Source organism: Struthio camelus, chromosome 4 (assembly GCF_040807025.1).
Source record: "Struthio camelus isolate bStrCam1 chromosome 4, bStrCam1.hap1, whole genome shotgun sequence".
Lineage (NCBI taxonomy): Eukaryota > Metazoa > Chordata > Aves > Struthioniformes > Struthionidae > Struthio > Struthio camelus.
In genome coordinates, this window is record NC_090945.1 from 25185531 (window position 1) to 25209897 (window position 24367).

Genomic DNA, 24367 nt, shown 5'->3' on the forward strand with positions numbered 1-24367 from the left:
GGGGATACACAGACTGGCTGACTGAAACTACAAACGGATAATTTCTACAAGCAAGTAACCCTGATACCATGAGCATGCATGATAATTATATCCAGTATAATACAGAATGTTAATTACCAAATTTTGAGAAATTAATGCTGCTTAGCGGCTGTGTATGTGACCTAAATACATCTATTGCTTGATCTTTATTCATAATATACAATTTACTGTTGATAAAGTAATTGCTGAATGGTGGGTTGGCCCACAAGTCTTGTAGCTAAAGACTGAGGCCTGATTTGTAAATCCTCTGAAATTTGTTGGCATCTGTTTTTGTTGAATTTATACAAATAGGGAAGATGAACAGCAGTCTGAACTATCTATCGCCTTTAGAACTGAACTCATACATATTATTGAGAATTCATATTGCTTTTATTATTTGGGCACAAAAATGGACCTAATGCTTGTTGGCTTTAAAACACCTACTCGTGCTGCTTTCTCTCTCCATCTTGCAAAATATAAGACAAGGCCAAAGCTTAAATTAAAATCCTCAGGTTCTTATCTCTTTCCCACAGGAAAGCAAATCTGTGTTGAAAACCGTAAAATTAAGAGGAGAGCAAGGATAGCATAATTTAGCAAAAATTCATGGCACCAGATTCTGAGCTATATGACTGGAGGGATAGGTCAGACATTAAGAAGCTACTGCCTGCTAATGCAAGTTCCTTAAGGTGGTGCTCTGAAAACAAGGAAAGCAGCAGCCGCTGCACTGGCTCCCGCTTGCTCCCGTGCCTGTTCTCCTATCGGCCTTAATGATAAATTGAGTTGTCCGTTTAATAACTCTTCTAGTTCTTGGAGTCTAAAGAAATCCTTGATTTATGCTTGGAATATTGCCCTAAAATCCATTGTTGTGTCAGGAGCTGAATATCGAGAGTCAAATAACATCAATTTCATTGGGCTCTTAGATTTTTTTCTTTTGTTTGCCCCCTCTCTCCGTTCCTGCTATTCGGCAGGCTGTCCTCGCTGAGCTTTATCCGCCTCCTTGTCTGACTGCCTCTTCCTTTTCAGAATTCTTTTAATTAAAGCCCTGTTTGCGGCCTAATTGTTTCTGCTCGGGGGCAGCACGGCGAGTGGCAGGGTAGAAACGAGGGGTGCCCCCTGCGCGCTAGGATCACTGCTATGGCTCGTCCCGCTCTGGGAAAAGAGACTCCTGCTTCAAGGAGCGTTAGTATGGGAGTATTTCACAGAAACAAATAAGTCCTGTTGTCTCGCAGCCTTGATTTAAGAGCGTAATTTCGGGCCGTGAGAAGGACGTGCGATAACGAAATACTTCCTTAGCGCCCGGCCCTCCGTCGTGCCGAGCGGCCCCCCCTCCCCCTCGCTTCTGCACAAAACGTCAGATGGAAAGCGTGCCTTTCGGTTTATGGGAGCGGTGCTCTACAGCACCCATTTTGGGACGCTTTCGGGCGTTTTTAGCACTTCCAGTTGCCGTGGGCATGCTGCGGCGTTGGGCTCCCCAGGGCGCTCGGTAGGTTTCCTTCACAAGTGACCCCACCTGGCCGCGGTCCACCAGCCCCCATGTCCCTTGTCCTCTGCAGATGTTTTCCAATTGCCTTTCAGAAGTGTCTGTTGTTATTCGTACTGCAGACACCAGCCCTGCTAACGCTTGCTTTTTTTCTTCTCTTGCAGTCGAACAAGGTGCCCGTGGTACAGCCCTCTCATGCGGTTCACCCCCTCACCCCCCTTATCACCTACAGCGATGAGCACTTTTCCCCCGGGTCGCACCCGTCTCACATCCCCTCAGACGTCAGCTCCAAACAAGGTGAGCCCGGCCCGGCCTGGCGGGGACACGCGGGGACGACTGCAGGGCCTCCCGGTGCCCCCCGCGTGCTGCTCATACGGCTTTCTTTTTAGTACTTTTAAAGCTTTCCAGTCATGCATGCCCACTTTCAGAGGTGGTAATCCTGCCATGATGCTGATATTTAAATGGGCTGCTGGAGTCGTTGTGCTCTTTTCTAATGTGTTAAATCTGACTTGTTTTACTCGTCAAGATCTCTTAAAATCTCAATAAACAGCAGCCCGTCCTCGCCGCCCCCTGTTGTGCCCGAGGCTTGCAGCATGCAGATGCGGAAATGGCAGTCATCCCAAACCTCTCCAAAAACCAGGGAGGAATACTCTAGTATCGCTGTTACCGAAACTTTTTTTTTTTTTTAATTGCAGTTGTATTTTATGCCCTTTTATTCCAACTGTCTGAATTCCTCTGTATGTCAGCTGGCATTACTGAAGGCTACCCTGGGAAAGAGAGGGGGGCCCGTTCAGAGCCTGTACAAGTTCAGGCCTTGCAAACGTGGCATTTTTAACCCTCTCGTGCCTACTGTCTTCTGCAGAGAGCATGATTTTCTGACAATGCCTGACTCGTGGCTGTCAGTTTTCTTTGTGCCCCTAGAAAGCCTTAAAAAACAAAAAAAATTTTATTCCCCACCACTTGGGGAGTACAGAGCTGCCCAGTGTAGTCAGGAGGTCTAGTGTGAAAATTCATGAAGCTCTGTTTTACCGGACAGGAGTCCTCATGGAGAAACGTCCCATTTATCTAGAGGAGTGTCTAGCTACCATCATCCACGGAGGGAGATTTTTTTCATTCGTGCCTTTCCCTGAAGGCCTTGTTTTTATTTTGGCCTTGCTATGCCAATAATAACACGGGCTCCATCCAAAAAATACCATGGCCTTGTGGCTGTGTATTTAATGAAAAAAAGGAGGGGGAATACAAAAAGCACTCTGCCTGAAAGCCTGGACTGTAAATCATTTTTTTTTTCCTCCAAAGTTGGAGGAAGCAAATGCAGACTCGCTGTCCTCATTTGTCTTCCTTCTTTGCATCAGTGCCCAGGGGAAGGGTATTTGTGCTTGTTCCTTGAAATCCCGTGGGTATGGTGCATGTTAGCATGTGGGATTTCTACCTCTTACTTGAGCTGATTGCAACTCACTGGGCTCACCCTGCTGCAATAATTGGTGAGCTCAGAAGGTTTTGACTTTCTTCAGGATGGTTTTGCCCTTCTGCGCCCTAATTATCCACTTTTATCCCTAAATTATTATTTTTCCCCTAATCTCCCATAGACCCAAATTGAACATCTTGCCATGCCTGCCCTCCCCTCCCCTGCGCAGCCCCTCTCACCTGCCCCGTGACTCCCCACACATTGCATCTCCGGCTCGTCACATGAGCCCGGGACCAGGCTGGGGACGTCCCCAGAGCCCTGCTCGTGGTCCTGTGTTGCTGGGGAATCGGCTCTTAATTCCTCTGCTCGGCATCTGGCAAAGATAGGAACGGACAACGTGGGCTGGAGACTTCTGGTTTTCCTTTTGCACGGCTCCTTGATGTGTGTGGTCTCTTCATAACTCCTCGTGTCAGCGCTGTTAGCGTGTCAGAGCAGTCCCAGTGAAGTGGCCCATGCAGTTGTTACCAAGAGAAGATTTTTTCCCTCAGCTCCTCTGCCAGCTGCCTCCCACCATTGTTTCCGTCCTCAGCTCTGGCGCTGCTGCTGGAGCGACGTGGCTCCCGGCTGCCCCAGCCGGGTCTGGCCATCGCTCGACAGCACTGGGGTGTTCGAAGGACTACCCTTGGCTCCCACCGCTCCCAGCCCTCGCTGCTGCCCAGATTCCCCGGTGGGTGGAAAGAGGCAGTGGGGAGCTTGGTTTCCTGCAGTGGCTCCTGCTTGAGGGGCTCGTGAGGAGGCCTTTCTGCAGGTGGCCAGTTGTTGCTTGCTTTTTTTTTCTTCCTCCCTCCTTTTTTTAACGCTGATGAGCTGCTCCCCTGGGTTAGCTGAGTTCCTGCGAGCCAAAGCTCGTTCCCCAGCGTGCTGCTTGGTGGCAGCTGGGCGTTTTCATGTGGGACATCAGATGGTTGATGATTCTCTCCGCAAAGGGCTGAAGTTCTGTACTAGAAATAACTGTTGTGTGTTAGTCCGGAGAGAGCAGTCTAGTCTCTGTGGGTCAGAAGTGCCAGATTTTGGGGAAGGAATAGCGCAGCTCTTTGTGCAGAGCTCTTAGTCCAGTAGAGGCAATGTCATGGGGTTGCTCCTTGGGAACATCAGCTATCAGCAAAGATGAGATGCTGGACCTGGTTTTCACATTTTCTAAGTGCTCTAGAAGAACGTTCCCTCTCCCTTAGAAGTCCTGGAATACATCAAATGTTCTCTCTCCTGTCAGCCACCATCAATTGTTTTACAGCTTTGAAAAGAACTGGCCACAGATTTGATCTTTGGGTTGTGGTCCTGTGTCTTACAATTTAGCTTTTCCTGAAAGCACCAGAATAGATGGAGTTAGCAGTGACACCACCAAAACTGTTTTCCCTCCTTTCCTGTACACAGTCCCAAAAGGTAGTTTTCAAATCTTATAATTAAATTCAGAAGTTTTAAATACGAGCTGTGGGGAAAAAAATCAGTAGAGTCAGTCTATGAAATGAAGTCTCAAGGTAAAATGCACTCAATCTTGGACCTTTGGAGTGCCACTACATAAATATTTAATACCCTTTTAAAGCAGCTGATTTAACATGTGAAGTAATCTTAACAATTCCTTTTGTTTCAGCCCCCTCTTCCCCAAACACATTTAAATAAACCAATGTCTTTGTGGCCTCTGCAACCATAATTCCATGTCTCCTGGGGGCGTGAGTTTTAGGTGAAGAATGGAGACTATAGACCCTTTTGGGACTAGGATTAGCTTTAATCTTGAGGTGATTCTTACAATTGTAGGACTTTGTGTTCTGGGGAATGTGAGCTGATGGATCATTTCTGATGGGACTTTTTATTTTTTCCATGAAATACTACCAATGCAAAACAGATTGACCTTGGAGCCCACAGGAGTCAACTTGATGAAGAGCTTAGTTGGAGCTGGAGTGACAATTGGAAGCCAAATGAATCATATCAAGTGTGACCATTACAGGCCTGAAAATGATTCTTAATTAACCACTGATCCTCTGTGGTAGCAAGTTTCCAAAATCTGCGAATCCATAAGGGAACCAGCGAAAATGTACAAGTAGCAATTTACCTCATCTAATAGCCCTTCTGAGCTGCCTGTGTGACAACGCTTTATTTTCCCTGTTTCATGCCATGTGTTAGACGGTTCCTCAGCATTTGGCCCAGTTTGGTGAACCATTTGGAGGACAGTATTGCTTAATGCACTTAGCATGAACTTGTGCAGGTGCTGATACGTTTATTCTGTCTTTGCACTTTGTTTTTCCAGCATTTCCTTTTGAATTGTGACACCGTTAGAATATGCAAGTTAGTTATTATTTTGATGGTGCCATGCGTAGTCCTTTGCTTTGAACGCTAACCGAAAAGTTGCTTATTTCTTATCCAGAGTACTAATTTCATCGTAGTGTTGGCCATATTAGCTGTGAACTGTAGCTTGCATTAGTAGTGTTTTGAGAGGAAAGTCGCTCATTCTTTTGTACTCTTTTAACAGGCATGTCCAGACATCCTCCGGCTCCTGATATCCCCACCTTCTATCCCTTGTCTCCAGGGGGTGTTGGACAGATAACACCACCTCTTGGCTGGTAAGAGCTTTTAGCTTCTTTTCAGACAGGGTGCACGTTCATACCATCCACTGTTGTTGAATCAATGGCAGCATTTACAAAAAGTGTCGCTGCAGCAAGAAATTACTATGTTATTTTAGTTTAAAAGATCAAAAAATGTTGATCTTTGAAATGAATTGAATCTAGTTTTTGAACATGTACTGAAATTGAAGTGTGAGGATTTCACTTTGAAGTCTATGTATTTCTTATGGCTCAGATTTGTGGCTCTTGGCATTTGGAAAGATAGCAAAAAACAGTTCTCAAGGAATTAAATGTAAATTTTTAATAAACAAAATTGCAATTACAGAGGGGAGGGGAGGTAAGAAGGAACTTTGAAGTGTGTGTGTGGGGAAATCTTGAAACTGCATCAAAATAGAGAACAAACTTTTGTAGTCTGCTGCTTTTTATAGTTGCTACATGGAGGGAGACCTCAATCAGTGGGAGATTTTGCAGTTCTTTTTGGTATTGGCACTTTAAGGATCGTCTTTCTCTGCCATTCAGAGTTGTTTTCCTTTTGGAGAAAAAGCCCAGCATTTTCAGACCGATAGATTGTGCAGGTTGCTTCATGTCTGCTTGGAGCAGATAGATATTGACCCTCAGTTCTGTAGGGGCAGGGTGTGAGCAGACTCAGCAACAATCTACTTACTTCAGAATCTGTTTTTTGACGAGTCTGTGCCTTCCACAATGAGCGTTTTGTTTTTTTTTTAATTTTTTTTTTTCATGTGTCTGTATATGCCAGGAAAGCATACTCCAAATGACAAAGGGCAGAGAAACTAGAGACCAGAAGATGGTAAAATGCTATATTGCTGGAGAATCTTTCAGGAAGTGCCGCATGCCTTTTTGGAGCAAATGATATCAGATACAGAACTGAAATACGGTAGCACCTGACTATATTTTTTTTTTCCTTCCTCCCTATTCATTGCTGCTAGGCTGGCTCACCACCTCCACCACTACCAGGCCATTCCTGGCACTTGTTTCCCGGATGTGGTCAATCATTTCTTTCAGGTGGTTCCTTGAGGCAGCAGTGGTGGGGAGGGAAAGGTGGCTTAACTGGAAAGAGAGAGAAGAGGAGAGATGCGCTCCGCTTTTGCAGAGTTTGGAAGTGTGTTCAGTGGTGCTCACTTCCTGCTGAATGTACCCCACCGTCCCTTAGCTCTACAGGCTCCAGCTCCGTTCTGGGTGGTAGCATTGCTGAGACTTCCTCCACCTTTCCCCCGTCCCCTCCCACGTTTGAGCACTACTCTCTTCAAATAATGTATTCAAAGTGTAGAAATTGCATTCTGAACCTAAAAAAAGGCCAGAATCCCTTTTGTTCCCCTTAGAAACACTGACGGGTCAATCCATAAGTTCAAATAGAACTAATGCATGCGCAGTCTTTCAGAGCTAGTCCAGGTATTCGGTCCGAATATGTATTTATTTACATCACCACAGCATGATACTTAAGTAGGATAATCCTGGTCAGGACGTGACCCATTGCTAATTGGAAGTAAACAGAATGTGGTGATAATAACAAAAGCTAGAGAGTCCAGATGATATGCTGGTGATAAAATATTTTGTATACGTGCAAGTGTTAAGGAGGTAAGAATTTCATACAAGATTCTTTTATTGGTTTGCAAAGTTTGAACTTTAAGTCATTAAGATGTACTTGTGTTGTGGGTTTTTTGCTTTTTTTTGCCTTTTTTTAAAATCAAATAAGGTCTAGTTTCTTAGAAATGCTAGCCACTTGTTCCTTACCATAGAAGATGCAAATAAAGAGAGTTCTAATCTATCAAAGACTCAGTAAGACTATCCAAAAGGTTTTCTAGATCGATAATTCACATTCTGGTATTCTTGCACTGATCTACAGTGGAACTATTTGGAATAAAATGCCTCTTTTTTAAGAGCTACTTAACTGGATCTGCTTCCAGTGCTTTTAAAACTAGGTATGAGAAAGGGGGTGTTGGTGTGTGCATTTTGGGGGAAGAAGGCTGGTTGTTCTGCTTTCCTCCCCAGGGGAAACCTAAGTTGGGAATCTTTCGAAAGAGAGGGAGAAGATCCTAAGCGTTCAGGAATTCATTAGCTTTTAATCTAGCAGAACTCTTAAAATTTTACCTATTACAATTTTTTTTTGTTTTGCACTGTGAGTTCCCATCAAGTGCTTATGACTCTAGAGTAACTATTTAATACCGTATCATATTATTGATGGGTTCCTTTCTTCTGTGACCTCAGGCAAGGTCAGCCTGTATATCCCATCTCGAGTGGATTCAGGCAGCCCTATCCATCCTCACTCTCAGTCGACCCTTCCATGTCCAGGTAGGTGTAGGAGGCGAACGACTGACTGGGGAGTAACTGCTGGCATTACAGGGCAAGAAGTTGCTCTTCTGCTTGCATCTTGGTCTGTCTTTGCTTGCTTTTCAGTCAGCTTAATCTTTATGCGTACATTTTTATTTAACACATTTGTGTATATACAGTTTGCCTGGATCCCACACTGGTCTTGTTCAGCATTTTCCTGGCAGTCTCTGAAGTATTGCAATTAGGAACGCTGGAGAATTGTCAAGGATTAATTGAACCGTTTCATCTGAAATGAGATCATGGGTTCATTTCTAGATGCCATGTATAGCATGCATCCTTGGGTTTTATTCATACAAGTATGAAACCAGGTGGATTGTCACTGTAGTCTGGGGTTTGTAGTTTTAATTTCAAAGTTGTTGGTAATTAGTCTTGAATCATTTAGGTATCACTCAGTGTGGAAACTTGCTCTCAAGTAGGTATTTCATAGCCCAAAGCCATTACTGAGAAGGGATGCCAGCACAGTGTGTTTGCACTGGTGTGTGAATCAGGCGCTGTGTCTTTATGTCTAAGTGCAGGCAAGCAATGCTAACTGAAACTTGGCCATGATGCACTCCAGACCTCCTCTCCTACGCTTTTGCACTCTAAAGACAGCTTCTGCGTCCTGTGCTTGGTGTACACAAGGTTGCAATAGACCAAATTGGGTTTTTTTGTGTGACCTGTAGAAGAAAATCTTCTTACATGAGGAATTAGGTTAAGCCCCTTGATAAATGGTAGGTCCTCTTGCCTCTGTTGGTGAGGTTTCCTTTGGATTATCACTGTCCCTTCACTTCTCTACAGGGGAATGATAAGCACGTGCCAGTCAGGGTCACCGGGAAGGAAAGCTGTCCTTTCTCCGTAACAAAATGACTGCTTTGGTCACAGGGTTTTGTGCTTGCTTTGCTTTGTTGGAGTGCAGGAGGTGGGCAAAGGGTATTGAGGAAGGGAGAAGGGAAAGGATGGGCATGATTCTTCAATAGGCGTTCACTCAGCAAACCTTTGGAGCAAGAGCTTGCTATTTTATGGCACTGGGACTTTCCACCAGTTCAAACTAAAGCATGCAAGTCTTCTGCTGCATTGGGGTTGCAGTGCTTGGCACCTTGAAGATCCATCTCAGCTGGCCTTGAGGATGAAATGGGTTGGTAGGGTGGGATGAGGGAGTTAATGGTACTATGGTTTTGTTTTCTATTTTCCTTCTGGCACAAATGAAAGGAAGGCTTACTTAGGATAAGAGTGTCTCCTTTTTTTTTTTTTTTTTTTTCTTTTTTCTTCTAGGATGCAGGGAAATTATTATTTAAGTATTTGGAGGAGATAGTTGAGGTGAGGTGACATTAGAATCTTTAAGTGCTTTGAAAAGCAAGAGATTCTATAGAGAGCTATCAGGTACTTCTTAAAAAGACTCTTCTTTCCCCCCCTCCCCCCATTTTTTTTCTGCATGGCAGTTCTTCCCTTGCATTGGCTGGTGGTGGATATTTTAAGAATGTTTATCTCTTGGTGTGGAAATACAGTTTTTGGTTAAGAAGTGTGTGTTTTTATTGCCAGTCAGTTTAACAACCATTAAATGTTTCTTGTGTGCATTGCTAAAGCTATTTTCCTGAAAGGTAATAAAGTGACTTTTTCAAAACCAAAATTTTGACTGATATATGTATTTTTTGAATAAACCAGTTACAATGCACGAATCTTAGCCAAATATTTTTCATGCGCTCTTAAAGAATTGTCTTTCCATTGCGAGTTCCGTAGTGTTTGCGTCCTTGGGGCATCCCACTGCTGTCATGTAAGTGTTTGAGGCCTGCCTTTGATAGCATTATAGACCTTTCTTCGTTTTCTCTTTTAGGTTTTCACATCACATGATTCCTGGTCCTCCAGGCCCTCACACAACTGGAATCCCTCATCCAGCTATTGTAACACCTCAAGTCAAACAGGAACATCCGCACAATGACAGTGAGCTAATGCATGTGTGAGTCTGCCTTTCTGCACTAGCCCTTAATCTACAAATGCTTGAGAACTCTATTAAAAGAAGAGTCAAGGAGGTAAAAAAAAAAAGGAACAAGTGCCTTTCATGAGCTCTTTGAATTTTAACTCTTCTCCTATAATTGAAGTGGGAGATGTGGGCTGTTTTGGGGGAAGAATAATGAGACATGAAACCAGTTTTCATTCCAGTCCAGCACTTAATAGCTATCAGCTACAGTCATCTTGATTCAGACATAGTAATGGCGCTGTTTTCTTGAGGATGTTGTTTGAGCGTGAACTCATGAGCCTCTACCAGATAAGGTCTTAACTGCAAAATCTACTACTAAAAAGCAGCATTTCTGCTTAGTACTTGAAGGCAAAAAGCTTAAGAAATTAATGGATGAGGAGCTATCCTCCTGTCTGTAGCAGTGGCCTTCTAGGGCACTATGGAGAGTCATTGAAAAAGAGAACTGAGACAGATGATGTATTTGGATTGGATTCACAGATCAAGCGTTATCTGCCAACCTGACGCCCTCCTTGAGTATTAAATTATTTCTTAAAGCCAGTTCGCTGAAAAGAAGTAAAAGTGGATGGGACATGACCACTGGAATTCACATTCTTATTAATTTTATGCTACTGTAACTGCAGCTTGGAAATTTTCCATTGGATAGGTGTTGGTTTTTTTTTTTTTTTGAGGCATAAGGTAAATAGATGCTTTTTTCCCCTCCTTCTCCCTTCCCCCACCACGTTTTAGGAAGCCTCAGCACGAACAGAGAAAAGAACAAGAGCCAAAAAGACCTCATATTAAGAAACCTCTGAATGCTTTCATGTTGTACATGAAAGAAATGAGAGCGAACGTTGTAGCAGAGTGTACTCTGAAAGAAAGCGCAGCTATCAACCAGATTCTTGGCAGAAGGGTATGTACAGCAGGGTGTGTGTGTATTCACGTGTGCTGCTAATTTGTGTGTGTTTCCCTCTGGCGGGTGTGATGGCTCACTTTCTGCTTGAGGTGCTAACGAATGTGCAGCTATCAAATTAGCTATAGAAGATGAAACACGCAACTAAAAATAAAAGCAGTATGTTGATTTTCTTTTTTCAGCATTACCCACATCATCAGGTTGGTGTGTCTGGTCCATTCATGTCACTGTGTCTATACCTCAGGCATTAAATAGTCTTGTTCACACATGGAAGGATCACTGCCTAGGTCCTCCTACAGGTTGGCATCCATCAGAGCAGGAGAGGCTCATTTAAGAGATGAACACTGAGTGCTGATAGTTGAGATGTTGAATGTTGAGATAGTTCTCAACAGTGAATATAACATGGGTCTGATCATAAAAACACGTAGATTGGAAGGGACCTCTGGAGGTCATCTAGTCCAGCTCCAGTCAGAGCAGGTCCAATTACGTCAGGTTGCTCAGGGAGTTGTCCAGACAAGTTTTGCATATCTCTGAAGTCACCAGCCCAGTGCTGGTCATCCCAGCGCCTGTCCCAGAGGCCCACCCAGAGCAGCAGCCTTGCTGAGAGCCATTTGCCTTTGTGGCGTTCTAGGCAAGTTTGTTCTTTCTGGAAAAGATGTAGGCCAACCCACAACTGCAAACGGTGTTCACTTTCAGTGTTGCCCTTCTGAAGGGAAAGCAGCAAAGATAAATGCTCCTGGCATTTATCTCCGACTTCCACGGTCCCAGAAGTTAAAGAGATGACTTTTGTAGCAATCTGTGATGAGTTTGAGAATAGATACTCTGAATCCCCTTGCTCAGTGAACTCCTCTTTCTGAGGAGTGCCTCAACAAGAGGCACTGCAACTCTCTGAGAAGAACAGTTTGCTTTTAAATAGGAAGCCAGTACACAACATTAACTGCTGCTTTTCTGTTACAATCTGAAGACTTGTTTTCCCTCATTTGGATTAGAAATCGCTGGTTTCTTGTCCTGGTTTCTGCAGCCTTCTTCTTTCTGACATTCTTGTTACTTCCTCTTAAAGGGCATCTTAGTGCTTGCAGTTTCCATTCTTTCATGCAAGTCTCACTCCCTCAATAACTGATCTTAGTTTTTAAGTATGTCGGTCTCATTTTCTTGGCCTGAATGATGGCAGTGGCTTATTTATCTGCATTCTACCAGTGAATCAGACCTCAGTGCTCTGTTGTCTGCTTTTTCCACAGCTTTGACTCCTCTTTCCAAGTTACTGTTCGCTATGAAAGTACTTCAAGTTCCACTTGCCCAGTGGTACAGACAATGCATGAGTTATTAAATATAATTGCTCGGAGATTAATTATTATCAAACGTTTTGTGTTCAGTCATCCTGGTCACTGTTTACTATATGCTGTGCTGAACCACCTCTGCTCTCCAGAGCTTACACTTTGCATGGTGTTGGGCTTTCTGATGCTACTGCATAAGCAAGGCCAACGTTGGAAAAGTTCTGCTTTAACGAAGGAGAGCTTTTTCTTCTCCTTCCCCTCCTTGTGCCTCTCTGTGCTCTAGATCTTAAACCAGCAGTGCTTCACACCCAGGAAGCAACTGTTAAAACATAAGAAATCGCTCTCACTGAAATGGCAGCTTTATGGACCTGTCGGGTCTGCAGGATGGAAGGATGCCAACCTCTAAGAGACGTGGTGTGGGAAAAACTTTTTCTTTGCATGTTTGGTAGGATTTTGAAGTCTCTGTTTTGCTGTTGGCTAGCTCAGGAATTTTAACTGTGGGCACTGAAGCCAGTGAAAAATGCAAGTCCGGCAGCATTGCCACGCAGGAACAGTTACGTAACTTGTAGGAACAAGTGACACTAGAAAATGAAGTAGAGCAGCTGCAGGAAAACGTCATGTAAAAACTTCTAACAATGTTTTGAGTGGAAAAACAAGTTTCCGTTCTTAGACGTTTTACCTTCATGTTTCTGGTAATGCAGCTGCTCTCGGTAGATCTCCTTGCTAGCAGCAAATAGTCTCTGCGGAAGAAGGGGCTGTCCCCTTATCTTATTTTCTTAAGATTTTTCACTTCAGTTGCACTGAACCAGAAATGTTCCACCTGGCAGCCAGCTGAGGCGGTCCGACCCTTGTTGTCCAGCCTCTTGCTGTACTGAAATTTGGCTGCCTCGGTCGTCTCCTTGTCCACGGTGTTCTTTGTGTGGAATTTGTTCCGCAGTTGTAACTTTGCTCTTACCGAATTTCCTGATATAGACTACTTAGGTGCAAATGAAAAACGCTAGTTCCTTACATGTTCAGTACTTTCCAGACTGGCAGTGCCGTGTGTGGAGTATCGGAGTTGCAAACAGGCTGAATTGCTGTGCTTTCAGTAACACATCGAACTTGCCAAATCCAGGCAGACAAGCCATTTTGTTCACATCTCCTGACATGTAACAAAGCGACATATTAAATCCTACAAATATGATCTGACCTGAAATCCTGGTTCTATAAATTATTCTTGCTTGAGTGTCTCACTGATTTCATGTCTGTCTTTTTATTAATATCTTCTCTCTTTCTGCTCCCCCTTCCACTCTGTGCTTGTTGTCAAGGTCAAATAAGAAAACAAGTCTAATGCTGCAGTGGAAGCTGATTCTAAATACAGTCCCTTTCTTCTTTTTGGTTCAGATCTATTACAGGTGTTTCAGCAAGAACAAAATGATTAGATACCGATATAGGTGGTGCCTTTTCAACTGTACAGGTTTTGTTTCTTTCTTAAAGTAGATAAAGCAGGAAATCTGTCCTCACTTGGCCATAGAGATCAACTTCTGTAATTTGGAAGTGACAAATTCTGTGGCTTCTGGATCTTAGACACTTTTCATAGTCGCCGTTTTCTTTTCCCCTGTTACTACAAGGAGAAATCAAAACGCAAATGCCTCGACACTTTGAGGGCGATCGCGCGAGAGGAGCCTGCTGGTGCGCTGCGCCTATGTTGTTCTTCGACATCGGAACTGAAAACCGGCATTTAGCCGCTCTTAAAACCGAGGCAGCAAAGTCTCCAGTGGGGGAGAGCGGACAGTCCTGTAGAAGCAGCACAAACACCGTCTGTTTCGTCATGAGCTAGAATTTTTTATGTAGTGGTCTAGAGCGCAGTTCTGTGAGCAGGTTATTTGGTGAGCCCTCTTTCCAGAAATGACTTTTGTCTTGCTCAAGGCACTTGGCAGTTGTAGAGCTGACAAATGCCTGAAAGTTGGTTAGTAAACAGGGTTGCTTGTAGTTGCTAATGAATTTCATTTTTGTAGTGGGAAAGGACTGAATTAAAGTCACAAAAACACTTGCTAATGTCATCTGTTGCCTAGGTATGAGTTATTTCCTCATCTAATACTATGTTTATTTTGTTTGCAGTGGCATGCTCTCTCCCGTGAAGAACAAGCAAAATATTATGAACTAGCTCGTAAAGAAAGGCAGCTACACATGCAGCTTTATCCAGGCTGGTCTGCAAGAGACAACTATGTACGTCACTCACTCGAAGGCTCTTTTCAAATTAGTTTCCTTTACATAACATATGTGGGGCTGGGGTTTTTTTTTTGCCCTCCCCCTCTTCCTTTTTTTTTTTTTTTTTAAACTGGAAAGCTCTGGGAGGAGGGATGGTGAAGAAACGTATAACGTGAGACTTATTTATTTGCACTCAGGCATCCAGAAAACTTTGGATTTTGTTGTTGATGGTGCAGTACATCTTATGAAGGTCCCAGTTTTTGAGTGAAAAAATTAGCACACGGAATTATTCTAGGACAATCATCAGCACTGTCTGAAAGTTTGTTCTACTGTACAGCTGTGAATTTTTCCGTAGTTTTCTAACTGATGACTTGCTATCCAGAAATCTTCTTTAGACTTGAGCAGAACGGGGCCCTTCTCTTTCAGGAGAACCTGAAGCCCAGGTGTCTTGAGGTAAACTGAACTTCAGTTGAAAGTAATTCAGGATGGTCCATATTTGAAATAAAGGCTGCAAAATTTGTATAAGTAAACTTCATGATAGATTCTGCTTTTATACAGTTTGGTGAAGCTAGGAAATTTTCTTACAATAGCACTTACTTTATAGTTAGATATCAGATGAAAGTTAATACCAACAGTGCAGATATTAATAGCATTTCCAGCATGTAAATGACTCTGTTACTGAAATTGTAGAGGAGCAAGGTCTTTTTGCTTTGTAAAACAGGCCATAAGATCCCTACATTGGTGGTACAGTTGGAAACTGCCTAGTGCCTTGCTGCCTGAGAGGCAAAGCCCAGTGGCCGAGACTGGGCCACCTTCTGTTGATGTGCCGCTGCGCTTGGGGTAACTATTCCAGGAGCATCTTAGCAGTGCAGGAACCAAGTACTTAAATTCCTGATGCTTTGGAAATACAAACTTACGTATTTCCCGGTATCATGTCATCCTATATATAGTCAGGTATCTGTGAAAACGCACCATGAAATAAAGTTGAGGTGTATCTGCATAACTGAACTATGGTGCTTGCTATGAGCTGTCAGTATAGTTATATGTTATGTAATAAAATTTGAAGGCTGCAATCCCTAAGAGACTGATCCTAGCCTGAGATCTGGACTCCTTTCCTTCTGCTGTCAGCGGTGACAGTATTTACTTTGCTAGGAAGCAGATGTGCTATATCTGGCTCACTTTCCTATCTGTGGTAGATGGGCAATGGAATTTCTCTATTTCAGCGGTGTCTTGTGGACATTAAAGATTGTGAGGCACCCAGATACAATGTTAACAGAGACTGTAGAAGTACCTGACGTTTCCAGTGCAGCACAGCTATTGTTCTGTCTAAACAACATTTTCTTTGTGAGACAGAGTCTCTTAGGCAGACTTTTGCCAAGGGTGGCATCAACGCAGAAACTACATGATTGTCCCCAAAGCAAAATGCTTTGGTCTTGCTGAGAGCCATGCCCAGTTTTGTGAGCACAGATACTACCGTAAGCCCTGTCAGCTTGTTCCCGTCTGTTTATAAAAAAAGTCGTACTTCCTGACAGATGAATTGTGACCGTACAGAGGGAGGGTTTATTTCCAGTACCCAGATCGTGCTAGCAGAGCTGTCTTGAAATACACCTGGAAATAAATAGGGTGTTAGTGACACAGTCCTTGAAAGTAAGGGGATTTCTATTTCCTTGAACTTTCTTTTTGGAAAATCAAACCACGTTGGAGCTGTGTTAGCTTATGCTTACTGAAATTAAGCTTTCAATACTGTGGTTAGCTTTTAAAGTACTAGAAAGGTATCTTTCAGTAGCATATATTTAGTGGAGGAACATTTATGCCCTGTGACGCTCAGTCACATTGACTTTAAGAACCTGATGTGTTTTGCCACAGTCTACTGCCATATAGCACAAGGAGTGGACCTGCAGGTCCTTAAATGCCATGAGAGATATTTAGAGCATGTAAGATGGCATGTACAACTGTCTTTGATGTGCCTTCCTGCTTATATCGCGTGTAGAAGTATATCTCTGAAGTATTTCAGTCGTATATGTTACAACAGACAATTTTCCTAGCTTTCCTTTTGCAGTACTTCTCCCTCCAAGAATGCACACGTTTGTCACAACAGTAGCAAGCAGATGAGCCAGGTAGATCATAGTTTATCACTGAAACTTTTTCAGATGTAAGTGTTTTTTTTTTTTCTTTTTTTTTTCCTACTGGCTCAGTCTAAAAATGCAACTATGTTCACTTAGCACAGACATTATTGCAGCATTTTTAGAGCTGTAGTGACTTAGGGGTGATTCTTCTTGTGTGATGTGGCTGGATTTCACAAAACAGTGTGATTAAAGAAAAAAAAAAGATCTATTACTTAGTTTTGATTCTTCTATTTTGGTTTGCCTGGTCGGTTAGGCTTTCAGCAGCCTCAAGAGAACTTTGAGCATTGCTGTTCATCTGTTGACACTATCTGTGTACTTCTTTCTTTATGTTTTTGTTACTGACACCCAAAGCATTCATGCAAAGTTGTGTGATGGCCATGAGAAGAACAGCGTCTTTGTCAGGTAGTATTGTCTGTGTATGCTGAAGTTGTCAGAAATTACTTCACTTGGGACTGCTGACAACTAGTTTTCAGCCTAGCCTTTTCCCTCCATTCTTCTGCTTCTGATATTGCCTAGATGGATCTCAAATGAGCTTGCAGTAGGTTTTCGCATTTGAAGTCAGACTGCTCTAGAGAATAGAACAGAATTGTCCTCACATGACTTGTTTTTTTCCTTGCTAACAGCTGCAGTAATGCAGCGTCTCTGTAAAGAAGCCTTGTCTTGGTGCCGAAGTGATAAAGCACATCACTGTGGATTTCACAGAGCCCTTGAAATCCGCTTTCCAATTTCTGGTCTTGGCCCTGTCTTTGGGAGCTCATTCACAAAGCGTTGCCTGGCCCTGCTGCCAGCCTCAGGATAAGTAAGGACAGGAGCTTGAGAGTCATGCAGGCCAGGACCAGCAGAGCAGACTGGCAGTTACTTAAATTTCTCTGCCAGTAGCTTCTCACAAGCCTGTGCTTGGGGCTGTGACTCGCTGTCCGTTGGTGACCACTGCAATGGTTTGAGGTGGTTTCTCACATCACCTGCTCTCTGTCCTGTCTCCTGGCAAAACTCGCCGTGCTCCAGTTCATGGCTGGACACAAGCATGAATCCTCCCTGCTTGACACAGTCAGTGCTGGTGTGTCCAACTGTGACCTGGCCTGTCTGAGGCCAGGGCGTGCACTGGGCCTCTGTTAGCTGTGCCAGGTGGGGTAACCTGTGTGGGGCTGGGACAGGGAAGTAGGATGGCCAGCCAGCTGCGCTTGCACTTAAAACAACTGCAGCAGGTTCACCAGAGCTCGTCTGTTGGAGCCCATCCTGGCAGCTTGAAGGCTTCTTTAAAATATACATGTGTATGACTTCCCCCCTGCCCTTCTCTCTCTTTTTTTTTTTTTTTTTTTAAAGAAAAACTTTGACTGACAATACAGGCCAAGAAAGAGAAGTCATATGGAGGAATAACCAGATGGCAATTAGACTGATCCAAGATGACTGAGGTTTAAAATTGTGGGTCTAAACTAATCAGTAGGTTTCTGAAACGCTGTGCTAACTGGGAGCTCCGGCCTTTTCCACAGGCAGGGGTGCGGGGAGAAGGCAGAGTTTGTGGTTTAGCGTGATGAGCCTGGGCTGGCGTGCTGGTGCCAGGGTGGTGTCCACGCCTGATGTTCACGTTGTCCTGGACTCCGGTCACGTTGAGGGTACTCTGCCGTACAACAGTCTGTTACATGCTTATTACACAGCCAGTTCTCCAGGCACAGCCCTACAAGACTTGGCTTTTTAAGTCATAAGCTTTATCAGAACGGTTTTAGCTGGCTGGTTTGCACCCTGGGGACAAGGCACGGTCATCTTAGGTACTCTTAACATCCTGTCTGCTGTTGCCATGTACACCAGTATTAGTATCTGAATGTGTGAAGGGGTTTTGTAAGAGCTGTAAATTATGATATCAACGTATGTCAGTTTATTAAGCATGAGAAGTCGTCTTGATGCTTGCAGTTGCCAGTGTTAGTTGAAAAACTGCCAGAAATAGTAATTTCATGCAGATATTAAAATGTGTATTGCTTGCATGTAAATTTCTCCATAGATGCAGAGAGCAAACCTTGTTACCATTGAAACAGTTGGAATTGGGTTAGAAAAGGTTTTAGCTACCCTGAAAATAGTTGTGTTTTTTTTTCCCCTCACCAATTTCTCACAGTCTTCTTGATGTGGATTGTGCTGGATGGCTTTTGTTTCTATGTTGTGAGGTGGTGGGGTGGGACAAAAATAGTTGTGTGTGTGTAATGGTATGGTAAAATTGCCTATTTTGCAGGGGAAGAAAAAGAAGAGGAAGAGAGAGAAGTTACAGGAATCAGCATCAGGTAGGCCATGACCAACTCTTACTTACCATTCACCTTAGATATATTTTAGGGCTGGTGCTATTTAATTTTTACATGCTTTTCCCTTTTAACAGCTGCTTCTGACTGATGTTATCTTTGTAAGATAACTCACTTTGAACGCAAGCTTGTATGAATGCGCACAATACATGTTTCCTTTCCGTTACACGTTTCCCCTATAGATGTCCTGACTGCCTCAACATCTTTGGCCAAGCTTATGCATTGCTGCCATCACTGTCCTGCTCTTACCTTTGCTTTTCTCCTCATTCAGCATTGTGTCATCCTTAGACTTAGCTATGTGTCAAATGGTGTGTGGGATTATTGGATGCTGGAAACTTTACACTGACTTTTCTGTAGCCACTGTAGTATTTCTCACTGTATTTTACATTTCTGTGTACACTAACAGCTGCCTAGTAGGCTGGCTCAAAGCATCAGTGAGGTCTCCTCTTTGCTATTTGAAATATATAAAAAGAAACATCCTGTTTTTCCCAACAAAAATGGCTGGTATAAGAACCATAAAAAAATAAACCCAAAACCAAAAACACACAAAAAATCCATGTAATATTATAGCCTACAGACTTATTTGGAATGTGCAAAAACTCTGTAATGGAAATTTGTTAAAGGAAAACAATCTTCTGCAGGTACAGGCCCCAGAATGACAGCTGCCTACATCTGAAGCATGGTAAGAACATCTCTAAAGCTTTCCTGCTAGAACTGAATTGTAAAATAAACTTTCTTATAAATTTTATGCAATAATATGAACTTAGCAAAAATTGCAGAAGTTTCATGGTTTTTATACCGGCTATCTATTAGGTGTTCACCATTTTACTTTCTTATATTCATATTTTCAAACTGACCATACCTCACTGACTCGCTGCCAGTCTGCCTGTGAAGCACAAGGATAGTTTTATACAGCAGTGCAAACCCTCCCAGCCAGCAGATTGTCACAGTTCATAAATAGCAGGTTAGAAGTTGGCTTCGTAGTACAGTTAATGTGCTCATGTCTTCAAGATGCTGGCTGGCCGGGTACACTTTTAAAATTTATTTATCTGTATACTAACAAAACATCAGCTAAGAAAATGGAGCTGGTTGTACAGTGGTATTTTGTGTGTGGTGTGGGTTTTTTGTAATAGTTCCAGTGTGTGCTCTCCGTTCTACTGATTTTTCTCCCTTCATGTCATCTTCATGGAAGGTGGAATGACTAGTTATTACACATATCCAATAACAGCATCTAGAATGATTGTCAGTGCATGCTGTACCGCAGGGAGATTCTCATTTCTTAGTGTTTGTGTTGGAAGGCTGATTCTCTTCCTCTCATAGTGTGATATGTTTTCTAGTAGGAATGGAGTTTATTTGAGATAATAGTTCCTTTTATGCAGTATAATTAACCCGGACTGTACTTTAGAGATCCTTGTGAATTCCAGGAACAATGCAAAAAGTAAAAGTCTCTAAATTTAACTCTGCTTTACAATAGAAATGGGTTTTTCCCCCCTCTCCCTCTAACTTGTTTGGCCACATGATCCCCTTGGCATTCAAAATAGTCAGAAGAGTGGCCTCCTGTTGGCTCTCCCCTCTGCTTGGACTTTGAGCCAGAGAAATCCAAGTTAACTTTTCTCTGCGCAGTATGTCAGTCATCAGCCAGTCAGTAGGATTCAGGGCTCTTCTGTAGTTTCGCCATTAGGTTGGTTAGTCTAAACTTGCTTGGGTTTAGAGTTTATTGAAAAAAATTGAAATAAAGTGAAAGAAGGCAAAATATACGCACTTTCTTTCAGCTAAGCAAAAAAGGGTTCAGGCAAGCTGACAGTCTTGCCCTTTACAATATGCTTGATTGTCTTTGCTTGCTGATTTTAGATGTGGATTGCAGCATTTGGGTTCTGTAGCCTCTACAACAGACGTTTCTGTGAAGTATGATTAGTTACAGGGACTACCCTAAGTAGTATACCCCTTCTCTCTCCCCCCCCCCCCAAAAAAAGCAAGTGCTTTAACCTTTAGTTTTATAATTAGTATTTCAGCTTAGTGTCCAAGGTATGTTTGTGTTGTGAATATTTCTTCCTTCAGTGTGAGCACAAAACCAATAAGCAAAACACATAGTTTTATCTGACTTAATGCACAGAACTTAAGTTAGGAACTGAAAACAAGCAAGGTTCATGTGACAGTTAAACACTGGGGAATATTTGGTTTCTTGGATGTCATACAAGCCAAGGATGGCTGCCTTGCCTACACTGACCTACTTTTGTTGGAGTTTCTCTATCTGTTTTCATTCTCCATAGTACAGAATGAGCTGAAATAGAAGAGCGTGAGCTGGTGAAACAAAGGAGATGAATGTTCTGAGTATGTTTTTCTTTCTTTACATTTTACTTCTATGCTCTGTCCTTTCCCTTCTGCTCTGTAACGGTATGGAAGCTGTTGTATACCATCTCTCTGTCCTCATACAATTTATAACATGGAGGATGAGAGTGTTAAGAATTTATTTCTTCCACTGAAGGAGAAGCGTGCTCTTGACTCCATATAGGCACACGTAAGCAGCTTCACTAAATGTTGTGTGCTGAGCGAATGCTCTCCGCGGGAGATGTACAGATGTACTCTAGCTGGAAGTAAAATGCGTGGAGTGATTTAGAAAACCTGAATCAACCAGAATTCAAAGTAAACTTCTTAAGGTTAAGACTCTTGCCCTTTGCAAGCCTAATCCAAGGAATGTTTTGCCCACAAGTGTAATGTTTTACCAGGCCCATAGCAGAGCTGTTGCAGCCTTTACTGGATGGAGACAATAAGTTTGGGATGCCTTTCAGTGAGTGCAGCAAAGAACTCTTGAAGACAGGAAAATGCTAGCTTTCCTACTCACATGCATGGTGCGTGAGAGGGCAGTATGGAAGAGGGGGAAGGAAGGTGGGAGGTCTGGGAAGGACACAAGTGCTCTGTTATCTGAGAAGAATCAGAAATGAGTAGGTGGCAAGACCAAAGAAAGAATCTCTAGATCAGCACAAAGGAGATCAGTCAGAGTTGTGATTATGGTGATGTAAGTGAGAAGGATGAAACGGTGGGAGGGTTGCGTGGTGGGATGTTCAGAGGAAAGTAACGGAAGAGACAGGCAAACAGAAAGGATTTAAGAGATGGTGAAAGTTTTTGTCTGTGAATGTTTCAGCATATAACTGATCTTTAAGATGGGCTTCTGACCTGCGTTTTGGCTTGTTCATAGTTTGAGCGGTGAAAAGCTGGTAGCAGTAAATTGCTCCTCTTCTGAGGATTGAACGCACAAGCAGGCTTCTTGCAGCTTCACTGCTTAGGATTTAGTGGAGTTCCGCTCTACTCTCCACTCAGCTGAACTGCTGGTAAAACATTTTAATATTAGAACGCTTTAAGAATACTGTGAGCTAGTGCATCAGTCCTCGCTGAATTAATTCTGGGATACTGTAAAGCATGTGGCCATTCTTGAAGAGCTCTGGAACTGTCCCCAAGAAGGGTGTTGTTTTCAGTTAATATAGCATAACCCGAATGCTTGAAATAACTTTCATCTGTTCTCTCCTTTTGAAATCAGTTGAGTTAATGCTAAATAGTGAGTTTGGGATAGAATAGGAAGAAAGGGAAATGAGGAAAGCCTAGATCAAGGACAGTGTAAAGGTTATGTCTGTTGAACACCTGTCAGGAAGGTGGGTGTTTTGTTTTTACTTTAAATACAACCATTTAGAAGACTCGTAAATGGGAGCAATTCTATGTCAGAAGTGAAGATTTCTGATTTCCTATATGATTTGACTTCTGAAAGGAAAAAAAAAAGTTGATTTTAGCATCTTATGATTATTTTTTTATTAATTGAAGAAATAGGGTGCTGACAAAAATCCCTTGGAGTGTTCAGCAATATAAAAATAGTTAACTTTTTATGATTTGCTATATACAATAATTGCAAAAGGCCCATCACTTGACATATGGCAGGATGCAGTTGGGAACTCCTCATAAGCTCCTCATAAATATAATTTAAAATTGTGTTTTGGCCTATCTTTAAGTGCTAAAAAGAGTGATAGAGAAGTTTAATAGACATTTGAAAACCTGTGCAAAGAAGTATATATGTATGATGTGGCTTGCAAATTCCATGACAATTAACGTTTAATTTAGCAAAGTTTTTAAAAATGAGAAGAAACACTTGATTAATACTGATTTACAATCAGAAGCACTTAAAAAGGATCAGATTAAGACTGTTTAAACAATGACTAATTATTACATTTCAAATCCCTTACATGGAAATCAGAGCCAAAATTCTGTGCAGAAGTGATTTTATATAGTGGGTAACAATCCAAGACTGGATTTTGTCTTACTATTTATAAACAAAATGAAGTGATGTTATGAAAGTAGACTATAAAGTAGACCGATCTACAGCTGGAATACTCTGAAAAAGACCTGTGTGATGACTGCGGTCACATATGACCGCTGCTTTCGGGCCAGCATCCTAGAAAGTAGATGAAAAGGGGATGTGGTGCACTGCTTTCTGAAAGACATTTTTTCTGACATGGCTTGTCCAGTGCTCTTGAAATTGCTGCTGGAGTAGTTTAAAACCAAAGAAATGCCCTACCCTTGCCCTTGACCGTTCAGTGGTTTTAAATAGAGCCTGGAGGAATTGTGCAGAAGTTAGTGTGTGAGAAATTGTGTGATGATGATGGTGCAGAGACGTGTCCTGATTTGCTTTAAAATTTACTCATTTTCTGTGTGACCCATATTTTCCTGGCCACTAAGGACTGGTCTTCCTTACAGGCAAGATGGACAGAGTGGAACGCTCACAACCGTGTGATCAGCTGCCTTCTGTACTGTGGGGAAAAAAGCAGAAAGGGGGAGCACGATACTAGGGCTTTCCTGTGTCCCACACATGACTAATTACTGGAAGTAATTAGTTTGCTGCTTTCCCTTTCAAATCATATAACTACCGTAGGATTATCTTTTGAATATTAAAAGTGATCAGGACAGGAAAGTACATGGTGTCTTCTGATGGTTTAATGCTGTGTGAAAGTGCTCTCAGCTTAAAAAAAAAAAAAAAAACAAAAAACCCACACAAGAGGCATCTGGCCCCTGTTGGCCATAACATTTCTGTAATAGCTGAAGAACCAGGGGAATTTATAAAAGCCCAATGAAGAGAGTGAAAAACAAACAGAAGAAAAATTTGTTAGACTGAAACACTTGTTTATTTTATATTACCAAAACAGATATGAACTTCAGCGCCTTTTTCAGATAGGCATAGACATTTCCAAAGATAAGGGTACAGGCTTCACGTAGAGCCCCTACTGCAACTGTGCCTAATGTTGCTGATCTTTCCAGGGTGAAAGACAGAAAACCTCCTTTCAGGCTCTTTGACATCAAGAAGAAAAGTCGACAGAGCAAACGTGGGGCAGAGGGGAAGCTGCCTCCTGTTTAGGTGGCAGGTACAGGAGGGCACTGACACCTGCTGGGAGAGATGCGGCAGGACACAGAGCTCTGAGTTCTCCACTTGGCTTTACCAGGCTGGCAGGGGAGCCTTGTGAGAAGTGCGTGAGGGAAGGGCATAAAAGCTCTTTTGGCTGAAGTCAGTGACTACCAGAGGGCTGACTGGCAAGTCAGGGTAGGGGCCGAGCATAGAACAGTTTCAACCAGACAATCAACATAGATACTGGATTTTAAAAAATTCTAGGTATTTACAGAACGTTCGTTTTTGCAACCAAAGGAGTCTAGCAAGGTCAGCTACGAAGTCAGCATCTCACATTTTAAATTTACAAAGGGCAAATTACCTTTAATTACTTAATTACTTTTGTTAACAGCAGGTGAG

At 42.7% G+C, this 24367-nt stretch overlaps 1 protein-coding gene across 8 annotated transcripts in view; it reads left to right on the plus strand.

The window, feature by feature from the left end:
* Positions 1-24367, plus strand: part of LEF1 (lymphoid enhancer binding factor 1) — a 66835-nt gene that overhangs the window by 34763 nt on the left and 7705 nt on the right. For 2 of the 8 annotated variants that reach the window (XM_068941907.1, XM_068941903.1), the window contains 8 exons: positions 1663-1795; positions 5428-5518; positions 7745-7828; positions 9678-9800; positions 10548-10710; positions 14085-14192; positions 18522-18570; positions 19227-19267. In XM_068941907.1, coding sequence (XP_068798008.1) covers positions 1663-1795; positions 5428-5518; positions 7745-7828; positions 9678-9800; positions 10548-10710; positions 14085-14192; positions 18522-18570; positions 19227-19261 — 786 coding nt within the window. In that variant the 3' untranslated portion in view covers positions 19262-19267. The remainder of the gene's footprint in view (positions 1-1662; positions 1796-5427; positions 5519-7744; positions 7829-9677; positions 9801-10547; positions 10711-14084; positions 14193-18521; positions 18571-19226; positions 19268-24367) is intronic. The other 6 variants (XM_068941906.1, XM_068941902.1, XM_068941905.1 and 3 more) reach the window with 3 other exon arrangements.